Source organism: Salmo salar, chromosome ssa01 (genome assembly GCF_905237065.1).
Source record: "Salmo salar chromosome ssa01, Ssal_v3.1, whole genome shotgun sequence".
Taxonomy (NCBI): Eukaryota; Metazoa; Chordata; class Actinopteri; order Salmoniformes; family Salmonidae; genus Salmo; species Salmo salar.
In genome coordinates, this window is record NC_059442.1 from 124,616,766 (window position 1) to 124,630,894 (window position 14,129).

Sequence of the window (14,129 nt, forward strand, 5' to 3'; positions counted from 1 at the left end):
GCTTGTTTTTCCACTCACAGCTGTACCCAGTATTAGTTACGAAGATGAGATGTTAATGAAGCAATACTACGTTTTGTTTGCGTATTACACAGTCTTGTAAAGGTAGGAGGGTGACTGGGACAGGCAATGTAACATTGGGGGGGGTTGTCATAAAACATGCACCTTATCATCTTGAAACTTTTAGGAAACTAAGGTTTTGTATGGTCTATAATTGGTTTCTCTCTTTTCATTGTCAGAATCCTCTTTCAGCGTTATGATATCCGTAACATCCATAACAGTTGTGGATGTTACGGATATTGATGTATCATATCTTCACTTCAGAATCTTGTGCATTCACCACATTTTGTGTGATTGGTCCGGGACGTATTCTTCAGACTTTTACTGAATCAATTGTTCATATCTAGAAAATGTGTTCTAGCTAAGATTCTCTTGGAAAATATGCTGAAATGCATTTCTCATACAAGCGATTCCTCTCACAACCCAGACCAAAAAAAATACCAAGATTTTGGAGATTTTCACAAAATGTAATCCATAGCATGGTCCTTTGGAAGGATTGTTGACATATATATCAAAAAGCATAATTGAGAAACAATGAAATCAAAGTTGGCATATGTATTAGATTTTGGCAAATTTTTCAATAGATTGCTATGCCCATAGAGTACATTATGTTCAACAAAGTTCCAGAGTGGGATGTAAATGTCATCCTCAATAACAACATTAGGAATGTGCAATAAAACCTCAGTCATCTGCTAGACTAAGGAGGAAAAGAAACACTAACGGAAAAATATGTGGAAAGCATGGTCAAAAATCGATCACGTGGTGGCAGTGGCACAACCACTTTGCGTGTGAGTGTTTGTCCGCGTGTGTCATTATTTGGTTGTAGATGACGAGAACAACCTCTCCTCAGTCAAACTAATTTCTTTGTTTATCCGAGGCGACGACTGACAAGTCAGCCAGACTGTCTTTGAAAAGCTCATTGCTAAATTATTACAAGCACATCACTCAGACATTGACACACAAACAAAAAAAAAAACAGCGTGAGATGCGCTTTGCTTACGCACTGGCAAGGTTACAACAACACAGGGGCGAAAATCTGATATCAACTTTGGAGGGGACAATTACATTAAATTTTCTCAAGAGCAATTCCTGAGGGGGACACCAAAAGTAGTGCTGTAACACATAGCCTACGTTTAATATGGTAAATGTATATTGAGGAACCAAAGAAATAAGGTGTTTGCCGTACTCCTAACTACCGGTACCCAAAACTACACAACTAATCACAACAGCAATACCATTGCCTTTAACAAATCTTAGTTCAGTCACCAGTTTAAGTTGAGAGCGGGGGTATCCATGGCATTTTCCAATTATATTCCTATTTTACAAGTCAAAAAATTTGAGAACCTTTCATAATGTTGCCAAACAAAGACTCAACAAACTTACCTGAGACTCCCTGTCTCTGCCAGTCTGTCCCTGCATATCTGTCCCCAACTCTGCTGTCTGTGTGCCATCTGTTGCCTGCTCTGCCTAATGACATCATTATGAAACATCCATTAGCATTTCACTTCTTTCTTATGAACATTTTATCAACTAGTCTGAGATATTAGGCTACTAGGGTTCTTACTTTGCGTTTTGGTGTACTGAAAAATACTCTGATGTCCGTCTTTTTTCTGCCATTTTCCTGCCATTTTTCTACCTGGTTGGCTACACACACACACACACACAGTATGTAGGTTATTTACAGTAGGAGATGGGCTTCTATCATCTTATCTTCTATCATTCTATTTGGGCTTCGATCTAAAAGGTAGCTAGCAAATGTGAAACGGATTGCAGTGACAAGAGTTGACAGCTGTATGAGTTCACCATTTACACAACATATGCTGCAACCTTTTGTAATTTTAATCGTTTGTTTCATATTGGCTGGCTTCTAACAATTGCTGAATTTGCAAAGCTAGCGAGCACCAATTCAGTGGTGTTTGCGATAATCTTTGCTACCCGGGTTAAATAAAGGTGAAATAAAATATATAATTAAAAGTTCCCTTGCGACAATTTAGCTTTTGCAACGAGACCATTAAATATATTTAAAACAATGGTAGAAGAGAGTGTAGTTCTGTTCAGTTTATCGCTAACCTTATGACAGGGACTTTGAAGCACCAACTTACATTCATGCTGATCTTGGAATAAATTGACGATAGCAAAGATTGCATCTTTGATGACGCCACATAAATGGAATAGGTACTAGCTAGCTTAATAGTTAATATTTGCGCACTAGCTCTGCATATTCAGCTAGTGTGTGTGCGCGATTGACTGGATTAACCTCACGTCAGTTACGTGCATTGAGTGCCTTTCAGACAGTAGATACGACCTCTCTGTTACGGAGCAAGCTAAGGAACTGGCAGTGGATCAAACCATTGTGAGGCAAAGGGTGGGGGGGTTGCAATCTTTTGAAACTTAAAAACGCGCTATTAAGTGTCTATAAATCAGCACAATTGATTTCATTGTGTATTATTAATATTATTTAAATTACATAGTTATGTTTCAGTGATATAGGGGGGGACAAATCATATTTTTCCCAGGATGGGGGGGTCGTGTGTCCCCCGTCCCCCCCGGGATTTCCGCCCCTGCAACAACATATTCTGAATACGTAATAATTATTAAACAGCTACTTTTATATTTGAATTAGGTAATTGTTGGACGGATCCTGTTCATTATGATACAGAACAGAAACCTAATCTACTCCAGGTGGAGAGGAGGGCAACACTACATCACCAGGCCGAACCTGGAAAAGTCTATTTAGACACTATCCTGGCTGACAGATATGCCTTGGCATCGAGCCTATCAATGATTTAACGCAACAGAGAAAAGTACTCTGTATACGCAATTAAAATGACAGACCATTTCTATTATAACCATTGTACTTTTGTGGTGGTTATCTTTGCCTGCCAATTAAGTGAATTGGACCACCTGAGATTTCTATCAGAATTTGGAAAGGTGTTTCTGCGTACGTGCCGAGCCTTTCAAAAGAATCGGTACATGACCTGTGCTTCCGAAATGTACTAGGTGCATTCGTGTGTGTGAGTGAGTGAGTACGTACAAGTGTGGCGTTCATATGTATTTTTGTAAGCGAGTCAGAGCTAGTGTATGTGTGACTATTCATTTCCCTAACGCAACAAAGGTGCAAAACCAAATCAGTCAGTGGGGCTGGTGGTCAGATACTAGTCTGCAGTCAGAGCCTGTCAGGGAACTCTGGGATAGGGCAGGAAACGCCCAACACACACACTGCTCAACCAGACAGTGAGCTCCACACCCTACCCCTCCCCCCACCACCCAAACCACCCCTCGCCTCCCGCCCGCTAGACCGCCAATAGAAAAAAAATAGGTCACGTTTCTAATCAAAGAGCGAACACCCCCCAAGCAGCCCAAAACACTGACATGGAACTCGCTGTCTAGCCTATACCAAACTCTATTGCTTTATTTATTCATCTATACAGAACACACACGTTAAACCTCAAAACAGATTACATTCTTCATCTCTAGTAATTACATGGCTAGAAAGAAGTTGGCTTGAATAGACTCGGCTTGCTCTCCTCTACCCCCAAACCGTGTTTCTTTCTAGCCGTCGTGTTCGTAAAGCAGGAGCCTGCGTTTTTTTTTGACAAGCCGGTCTGGTAGAGTGAAAAAGAAAGCACTTCCATTTAACTCGCATTACCAAGAACAACTGACACACAGTTCCTGTAGCTAGCTGATATTCAAATTAAGTAAAACACATCACCACTGAAGGAACCGTAAACAAAATAACTAGACTGAGCTGATAACTAGCCTAAATCCAAATCCATGACATACAAACATAAAATTGCTAAACTGAGACTAGACATTTTTCCAATCAGATCAACTCTGAAAAAGATCTGATATAAAAAGTTCTGATGTGATTGGTCAAAAGACCAATTAGTGGGGAAAAAAATATCAGAATTGGGCTCTCTGTGTAAATGCAGCCTTTGTGGCATTGATCTACCTCAAGTACCACTGCTTAACTTGGCAATCAGTCATGTACTGTTAACTCGGCAGACTCTGGTTCATTGAGTATGTTCACCTGACTTGAATAAAATCCCTGTTTCTTTCTGTTTGAGGTGCGGACATCCCACCGGATGTGATGCAGTCCAGAAGCATGGTGGATCCCTGTTGCAGAGTGCATGTGACAAGCGTTTGGTGAGAGCACGTAGCCACTGAACTGTTTAAGAAAATGGACGCCTGCTTCCTGGGCCCTTTTTTTGTTTATTTAATTCATTACGTTTTAATCTTGCATGGTTTTTAAAGTAACTTCTTTGATACAACTGAAAATAACTAAATCAAGAATATGTGAATGGAGAATAGGCTGAGTCTTGAGTTCAGTTATAGAAAAACCATGCCTTAAATAAAATGTTTGAAAACTGGTCCTTTGTTGTCTGCCTCTACTTCACGCTGCCTGCTCAAAACAGATCCAAAATAAATTGGTCACTTTTCCACCGCGTGAAACACACCGTCCCTTTCTTAACTCAGAAAGGACACCAACTTCCATTAGTGTAATTGGATTCCAGTGCCCTCAGCCGTGTCAGACAACAGGCTCCAAACCTTCAGCCAACCCTAAACTGGAGAGCGGGGCATCTGTACACATGGCTGAGTGCAGCACACACTATCTTAGTCCCCCATAAGCAAAGACCCAGGAACGCAACCAACCAGCTCTCTTACAAAGCCATATTGCCTCTCATATACAGAGCAATAACAATGACTGAACGAATGCCCTGCTTTTCCAACTAAGAAAAAAAAGTGTAAAGGCTCATTAGCCTGTAGTGTAATGTTGAAAATGTGTGTGTGTGTGTGTGTGTGATTAAAAACAGTTCTTAAGCTGTCTTTTTTCACATTTAGGAGCATTTATAAAACATGCCATCAGTGCGAGTGGCTTTCTTTCAACACATTTTCTGTGAAATATTAACCCTGAGAGACGCTCACTCGCCAATAGAGAGGGAGCACAATTCAAAACCAGCCAATCACAAGTCTCAGAGTAGACGTTCAGTGGACAGGGTCTGCTCAGTAGAGTGTTCTGTTTTTGTGTGTGTGACAAGACGGTATGCTCAGGATCTAAAAGAGAAAGGCAGTGACTGTACTCTCGGAAAGGGAACATTTGTGACTGACTATAGGTAGAGATCCGTTCACAGACTTAAGAGACTGTTAGAAGACCTCTGTGGCTCTCTAACATTGACAGTCGTTCAAACGCAAGGGCATAGTACACATGCTTTGAACTAGGGCTAGGACGACGCCATTTTGAAATTGAATGAGTCTCCTCTGGCTCCTGGCAACAGTCTTAATAGTGTGACGGTAGTCGGTACTGCGCGTGGTTCATTCTTCACATTACTTCACACGTGTAAATCCCCCACCCACCCTGCCTGCTATCCTGAGGCAGAGGAAATACAAAGATTACTACAGTACATTACTCTACTACTAGGCCTACACTACTACACAATATCAGCACTGAAAACCAAAGGTCTTCTTGTATAATAAACCTTAACATAATCCAGTGCGTATTCTCATAAACTAGGCCTAAATAAAGGGATAGTGGGAAAACACAACACTCAGTATGGAAAAGAGAAAAGCATATTGTTTCCTTAGAAACAGCCAGCCATGCATACATCACAAGGTGATGAAAACGTAGGTAGGCTGCCAACTGAAGCAAATCGAACGCGGGTCTTTTGTTGTTTAAATTCACATTAAAATGGAATACGCTTAGTTGCTTGATCCCCATAAAAAAATGAAAAAAAGCTTGCCGTGGCTCCGTCCCATGTTTCCTCTCAAAAGAGAGCACATGGGAATTCCTCATTCAAAAATTCAAAATGGCTGACACATCATGCTGTATTGCACATTATACAGCAACGAACAACATCCCCGAAATTGGAATCCCTTCCAAAGCATGGATGTGTAAACACAAAACCACTTAAATCCTTAATGTAGTGTCAAAAATCCAGCAAAACAAGAGCAAGCCATTTATTTTCAATGGCAGTCATGATTCTCCTTTAGTTTTTTTATTTATTTACAGGGCCTAGGATTTTTTTTACAGGGCCTAGGATTTAAGGCTAAAGTGCCTTCAGAGGAATCAATTTATATGGTAAGTCAAATAACTGGATTAAAAAAGGACGGTGTGAAGCATATTAAATTATGATAATAGAAAAAGCAGTATTTTCTTTATGAGGTGCATGTTGAGTCATTATTCCAGATGTAATATTCCCCACAAACGGTCTGTCCCAAATGGCACCCTATTCCCTATGGCCCCTGGTCAAAAGTAGTGCTATTTGGAAAAGGTTTATATTTGGGACATGCACAGGGACACAGTGGTTAGACAATTAAACCCCCCCACACACACACACACACACACACACACACACACAAAGGATTGAATGACCATCACAGGGGCACGGCAGCATTTCCATCTCCAACCCAATCACCATTGTCTTTAACTGATGGCATTTTGAGTCATTATACTTGGCTCAAACACTGGATAGAAAGGATACAAGGTGGGTGTATGCATATTCTGACAACACTCTGGTTGCCGTCCTTACTACTAGACTGGAAACAGGGCCCTAAAAAAAGGTACAGAGCATTCTAGCATATTACCTTCACAAACACTGAAATGATGAGAAGGCATTATACGAAGTCGCAGAAAAGACAAATGTTGTAAAGACTGATCAATGTCATATTGTAAAAGATGTAATGTTGCTGATCAATGTCAAAGCTCACTTGGAGAGAAAAAAAAAGTATAAATCTCACATTCAATGACAATTGTCTCTGAATCTACTACTTCAGCGTCTAGAATCCCCAGGAGTATTAGTCTTGTGTAACACTGTCCAGCAGAATTCGTATCTATCAACCATGATTTACATGTAACCTACATACAGAATAAGGGAAACAAAGTCCCCATGCTTAGATTACTTTCCTACCTAACCACTATTCACGATGTAGTGACGTTGAGTTTGTCAAACCACCAGCGCGCGGGTGTAAACACTGCACTTCACTTGACGGCAAGGCACGTGGAGCAAAGCATCCTGAACTAAACAAATGAATAACACAATCACATGAACATCAAAAAGGTCATGACGACAGTACTCAAGATCCCAAATATTTTGGGAAACGTGGTAGAATCCTGTTTGCATTGCATCTAGATTATATCGCACTGGTCATGGGGGTTTGAATAAGCTTCTAATAACGGGATGCCTTCCTGACATGTGGATAACACTGTACATCTGGAAAGGTCACGAAGAATATGCCTTTTCTCAGCTGTCTAGCTCAAGTGTTGGCTACTACATTGATACATTGTTGCATGCATCTTGGAAAACAGGCCTACTGAAAACTGCAACATTGTAGACAGAATACATGGGGACAATGACAGCATATGAATATGGCACCACAGTCCGTCCTCTCAGCTCTTGCGCAAGAACTGTTGGCGAATTCCCTTCAAAACAGGAAGCTCCAGTGCTATGTACAACGTTAACAGCCTAGCACCTAATCCGGCACCGTAAACACACAACAAACGACTGTTAGGATGGCCAAAGGTGACAGATAGCATCTACCTGTTTGCCCCGATAGAATAACCGTTGTTGTTGGGGGTTTACATTGAAGATATCCTTGATTTTCAGCCTCAGATACTCAATTTTGGTCAGCCTGGAAAGATCCTCAATGGTTCGTGTCTCCTTTCCGTCTATGGTCCGAATCTGAATCCACATCGTTCCACCGCCCGATAGCCACCAATTTTTGTTACAGAAATCTGATCACAACAAATACGGGGCCTTTGGGGGAAGGGGGATACAAGTGAAAATGTTCAGCGCTCCATAGCCTTTTTCTCTGCAGGGGAGAATGATTTTTGCAGGATGTGTCTCTCACATGGGTCACCGCGCCAAGCAAATCTCGCGAAATAAAATTATGTACAATTTGCCGTTAAAGGCGCAGGGCCCTTTTTTGTGGGCAGTACAATGAATAAACGAATACAAGGGACGAAAGTATCTCACCGTTTTCAGAATGTGCAATGTAAGCAGTCGACATTCTAGAAATCTATATAAAATGTATAACTTCAATGTCAAATTAAAACCTTTACTGACTTGCATTGTAAAGAGCTAGCCATTGCTCTAATGGTTGATAAATAGACAAAGTTTTTTCTAAATCTAAAAATATTTATTTCAAAACAGATGGGATTAAAAAAGTAAAAAAATGCAGCCCATACTGAACATGGACAAGCATTGATGGCATGTATAGCTTCTTTATACCACTTGCTCTCCCAAACTGTTCAAAACTTCTATGAACGGTTTCTATAAGTTTATGGAGGGTCTTCTTCCTGTGAATTTCTGTCAGACAAGACGCTGTGTTGCGTGTTGCTCCCTTCCGCAGGTAGGTGTGCAGATTTCATATTTTGGTTAAAAGGTAAAAGGGGAAGGGCAAATGTTTTAATTGCACCACCATGTATCCCTGCAACTTACCTAGACACTATCCACAAAACCCATCACCCCATCCCTCTGCTTTGGAACCCAGTCTCCCAAAACTCCCTGTAGATCTTCTGCACTAAAATCTCTCACCAAAATACTTTGCTGCTGCAACTACCACACCTCTCTTCTGTAATTTCCACTCCATTAGTGCAGTACAGTTGATCACCATAGCTATAAACGCAAGAAATCCAACCTTACTAAAACTCATCCTCTCTGAATCTCTCTCTTCAGGCCTACTCACTGGGGGGCTCCCAGTCAAATCCCTCATCCTTGGGCTATCATCTATTCTCCTTGCTGCCTCAGCATATGAAACTTTCTTCCCCACTCTAACAATCTCAACTTCTCTCTCTCTCGTACAGAGCATTTCAGATCCCAAGCTGCTTTCTCAACCCCAACTTCACACTCCCTCTGACTATGCTCTCATGCACATTTTCCACATCGTGGGATCTCCCTTCTACATTCTGCTGGCACATGTCTGAATCCTTGGCACCTAAAGCAGCATAGTGGGTTTGGAACAAATGCACTCACCGAATAGCTAATACATCCTAGCCTGACCTTATCTGGTAGAAACTCCATATCGAAGCTCAACAACCAGACAGGGTATCCTCCGTCTCACCATTTCTACCGAGTCTGCATCTCACCAAACAGCGGGCATCACAAACATCAGGAATATTCATTCTCTTATCCACCGCTACACTCAACCTTAATCCGTTGATCACTCCGGAGAGCAAAGCATGACACAGGTCGAGCCTGATATGCGTGAAGCGGAGTGCCCGCTGCCTCAAAAAAAAAAAATCGAAACAATTCCACTTCTCGAAACTTTGAGAGACGTAACAGTTCCCAGTTTGACCTTTACCCAGCTTGAAACATATGGGTCGGTCAAAAAGGATGGATCCCCTTTCTCAGAAAACCTCACTCCTACAGGTCCCAAATAATCTCTGGTAGGATTCTCAGGGCAAACTTTGGAAATCTCTACCACAGATAAGCCTGACCAGGATGAAGGCCTAATTTCAGAGGAATCATTGAAGTCGACTGACTCCATCTCATGATTCTCAAGAAATCCATCAGACCAATGGGATCCAATATTCTCAATATGCTGAAGTGATCAAGTAGATTTCAACGTCATTTTGCTTGGCTTGTATTCAGGGTACGAAGGTTTGTACTTAGCGACATGGTTTCGCTTTCACTTCATTGCACTTCTCTCTCCTGCTGCCTTACTGGCTCCTCCAAAGAGAATGTTGTTCCTATGGGAGGGTCAATCATTGGCATCAAGTGTATGTAATTAGTAGCCTGGCTGACGTGACCCACGTGATTCACAGAGCAGGGAGAGCTGTGACTCATTGAAGTCAGGAGGACTTCTGCTGCGTTCAAGACAACTGGGAACGATTTTTCCCAGTCAGTGCTCACAGAGTTCACAGTGGTCTTGAACAAACTGAAGTCGGAAGTCAGAGATTTCCGAGTTCCCAGCTGTTTTGAACGCTGCATTAGCATTCCCCTGCTGAGACGTGGCATGCATCAACCAATGGTTGCAATCCACGTCATCGACCATGTCATCAACTGACAGATTGTTATAACATGTGTGGTTAGCTGATACTTAAAATACCTATCCAGGCATTGTAAGATTTGGCATGCATCAGCAACGCCTGGGCAGATGAACGCATCCGTAGTCTGTCCACAAGAGACTAGGCTGCAATCTTAGGAAAAAAGGTTCCTTATAGAACCAAAAAGGGTTCTATCGCTTGCTTCATACAGTTGAAGTCGGAAGTTTACATACACCTTAGCCAAATACATTTAAACTCAGTTTTTCACAATTCCTGACATTTAATCCTAGTAAAAATTCCCTGTCTTAGGCCAGTTAGGATCACCACTTTATTTTAAGAAAGTGAAATGTCAGAATAATAGTAGAGAGAATGACTAATTTCAGATTTAATTTTTTTCATCACATTCCCATTGGGTCTTAAGTTTACATACACTCAATTAGTATTTGGTAGCATTGCCGTTAAATTGTTTAACCTGGGTCAAACGTTTTGGGTGGCATTCCACAAGCTTCCAACAATAAGTTGGGTGAATTTTGTCCCATTCCTCCTGACAGAGCTGGTGTAACTAAGTCAGGTTTGTAGGCCTCCTTGTTCGCACACACTTTTTCAGTTCTGCCCACAAATTTTCTATAGGATTGAGGTCAGGGCTTTGTGATGGCCCCTCCAATACCTTGACTTTGTTGTCCTTAAGCCATTTTACCACAACTTTGGAAGTATGCTTGGGGTCATTGTCCATTTGGAAGACCCATTTACGACCAAGCTTTAACTTCCTGACTGACGTCTTGAGATGTTGCTTCAATATATCCACATAATTTTCCTACCTCATGATGCCATCTATTTTGTTAAGTGCACCAGTCCCTCCTGCAGCAAAGCACCCCCACAACATGATGCTGTCACCCCCGTGCTTCACGGTTGGGATGGTATTCTTCGGCTTGCAAGCGTCCCCCTTTTTCCTCCAAACATAATGGTCATTATGGCCAAACAGGTCTATTTTTGTTTCATCAGACCAGAGGACATTTCTTCAAAAAGTACAATATTTCTCCCCATGTGCAGTTGCAAACCATAGTCTGGCTTTTTTTGGTGGTTTTGCAGCAGTGGCTTCTTCCTTGCTGAGCGGCCTTTCAGGTTATGTCGATATAGGACCCATTTTACTGTGGATATAAATACTTTTGTACCTGTTTCCTATAGCATCTTCACAAGGTCCTTTGCTGTTGTTCTGGGATTGATTTGCAATTTTCGCACCAGAGTACGTTCATCTCTAGGAGACAGAACGCGTCTCCTTCCTGAGCGGTATGACGGCTACGTGGTCCCATGGTGTTTATACTTGCGTACTATTGTTTGTACAGATGAACGTGGTACCTTCAGGCATTTGGAAATTGCTCCCAAGGATGAACCAGACTTGTGGAGGTCTACAATTTGTTTCTGAGGTCTTGGCAGATGTCTTTTGATTTTCCCATGATGTCAAGCAAAGAGGCACTGAGTTTGAAGGTAGGCCTTGAAATACACCCACAGGTACACCTCCAATTGACTCAAATGATGTCAATTAGCCTATCAGAAGCTTCTAAAGCTATGACATAATTTTCTGGAATTTTCCAAGCTGTTTAAAGGCACAGTCAACTTAGTGTATGTACATTTCTGACCCACTGGAATTGTGATACAGTGAATTATAAGTGAAATCATCTGTCTGTAAACAATTGTTGGAAAAATGACTTGTGTCATGCACAAAGTAGATGTCTTAACCGACTTGCCAAAACTATAGTTTATTCACAAGAAATTTGTGGAGTGGTTGAAAAACGAGTTTTAATGACTCCAACCTAAGTGTATGTAAACTTTCGACTTCAACTGTATATGGAACCCCTGAAAGTTCTATACAGAACCCTTTTATACAATACAATGTTGTCCATTAGTTTCAGCGAACAACAAAAATGTGTCATTTGCTCCATTCTCAACCCCCCCCCAAACAGCAGACCTTACACATACAGTTGAGATGAGCACAGATTTAAGCTCCAATGCTGCGCCTCTGGGTGGAGAGCATGTTGTCAGGTTAAGGACCTTGCTCACGGGCCCAACGGTAAGGGAATGTTCTGAGGATGTGAACCCAGCAGCCCTTCAGTTGTCAGATCAATTCCGTACGTTTTTTTCCAGCGCCGGCCTGGGATTTGAACTGGACACATTTCGAACACAGGTACAAATCCTGCCACAGGTCCAATTCCTTAGCCGTTGGGGTACAGTCAGTACAGTATGAGTTGTTGCCTGACTGGTTCCACAGAAGAAGAAAAAAGGAGCAAAAACACAAGTTCATCTTCAGAAAAAACACGAGTTAATCTGCCAAAATGAAGACAAAATGCTATGCAGACATATGTATTATGATGTAGAAGAACAACGTGCAGTAGTTGTCAGCAGCAACCGAAAGAGATTCTCTGTGTCTGATAGTTGGGTTACTGCCAGACTGAGCAAAATATAGATAGTGTGTTAAAAGTAATGTAGTGATTAACTAGGCTATTGAATCACCAATACTTATTATATATAATTAACTAGCCAGCTTACAAACATACTCAAATTCTAATAACGTTTCACCTTTATATATTTAGCCTGTAGTTTATCATATGACTTTGGTTTCATATATTTGAATTAAATAATCAACTTTGCTTACCTTAATACATTGAAAAATAAAGTGCTTATTGGTAGGCTACTTGCAAGTTGGTTCAACCACCATCCTCTTGCATCATCATGCAGAATGGCAGTTGGTTTTTGAATCAGAATGGCAAATCATTATTTTTTTCCTCTTTTTATAGCTAGCATATAGTTTGCAACAGCACAGGTTTGTATGAACTATAGTGTTTGCCACTCAGACATTGTCCCTGACAAAAATGTTGCAAAATATTAATTGAATCTTCCTTCTGCCATAGAGAGCTAACCAACCTGGTCTCAAAGCATTTCATATTATTCTGTACGTTTTCTAATTCGTATCACGTTTACCTTTTTGAAAATTCGTAGAGAAGTTTAGCAAATTTGTAACATATTCTACGTTTTGCAAATTCATAACATATAATGCGATTTGTAATTCATAACATATCATAAAAAATGGATGATGGACATCCACAAATTAATACATACCATATGAAATGAAACATCAAACTAAACGAAATGTCTCTGATTTACGTGCAGAATAATACGAAATGATCTGAGATCAGGTTGCAACCAACAGTTTCGGAAGTCAGCTAGCCATTTTTCTTACCAGCGAAACCATGCAGCAGCATCATTAATATGGATATTGCCAATGGAAAACATCAGAAACAAATTAAAAAGCTCTGTTTTCATACTGCGTTAGCTTTTGTTAGCTGTTGTTTTCTAAAATCCCCATTACACTCTGGGGTAGGGATAGAACCCTCAAGGTTCTTTCCCTTCACTGTGTATATAGAACCTTTTTTAGAAATAAAGCCCTTTATTTGCTGTATAATTTGGAACAATTTTGGAACTTTTGGAATTAGGCCACAGCAGTTTCTAAAAGAAAGAGCAATGGCAATTTTGATCACATTTCTGTAGAGGTGTGGGCAGAAAGTTTTGATATTTTGCTGAACATTCATGCTGCCATAGCCAGTGCCTGTCTGCACATTCTGCAAGGTTGATTGTATATTCGAAACAATGTAAAACTAGGCTAAATGCTATAGCCCACACTTCTATAGTTCTATTGTTGTTAAATATTTACAAAGAACAAAAATAAAAAACGCAACATGTAAAGTGTTGGTCCCATGATCCCAGAAATGTTCCATATGCACAAAATACTTATTTCTCTCAAATTTTGTGCACAAATTATTTTACATCCCTGTTAGTGACCATTTCTCCTTTGCCAAGTTAATCCATCCACCTGACAGGTGTGGCATATCAATAAGCTGTTGAAACAGCATGATCATTGCACAGGTGCACCTTGTGCTGGGGACGATAAAAGTCCACTCTAAAATGTGCAGTTTTGTCATACAACACAATGCCACAGATGTCTCAAGTTTTGAGGGAGCGTGCAATTGGCATGCTGACTGCAGGAATGTCCACCAGAGCTGTTGCCAGATAATTTAATATTAATTTCTCTACCATA

The 14,129-nt window shown here is 40.8% G+C and overlaps 1 protein-coding gene across 4 annotated transcripts in view; it reads right to left on the reverse strand.

Annotated features, from left to right (window-relative positions):
• Nucleotides 1-9,532, reverse strand: part of LOC106561404 (E3 ubiquitin-protein ligase UHRF1) — a 46,180-nt gene extending 36,648 nt beyond the window's left edge. For 2 of the 4 annotated variants that reach the window (XR_006757022.1, XM_045688200.1), the window contains exon 1: nt 7,593-7,939. Coding sequence is in view for 3 of the 4 variants with exons in the window: in XM_045688200.1 (XP_045544156.1) it covers nt 7,593-7,745 (153 nt within the window). In the remaining variant the exon portion in view is untranslated. Of the gene's footprint in view, nt 1-7,592; nt 7,940-9,026 lie in introns of those variants that run through there. The other 2 variants (XM_045688204.1, XM_014125351.2) reach the window with 2 other exon arrangements.
• Nucleotides 9,533-14,129: the final 4,597 nt, after the last annotated feature.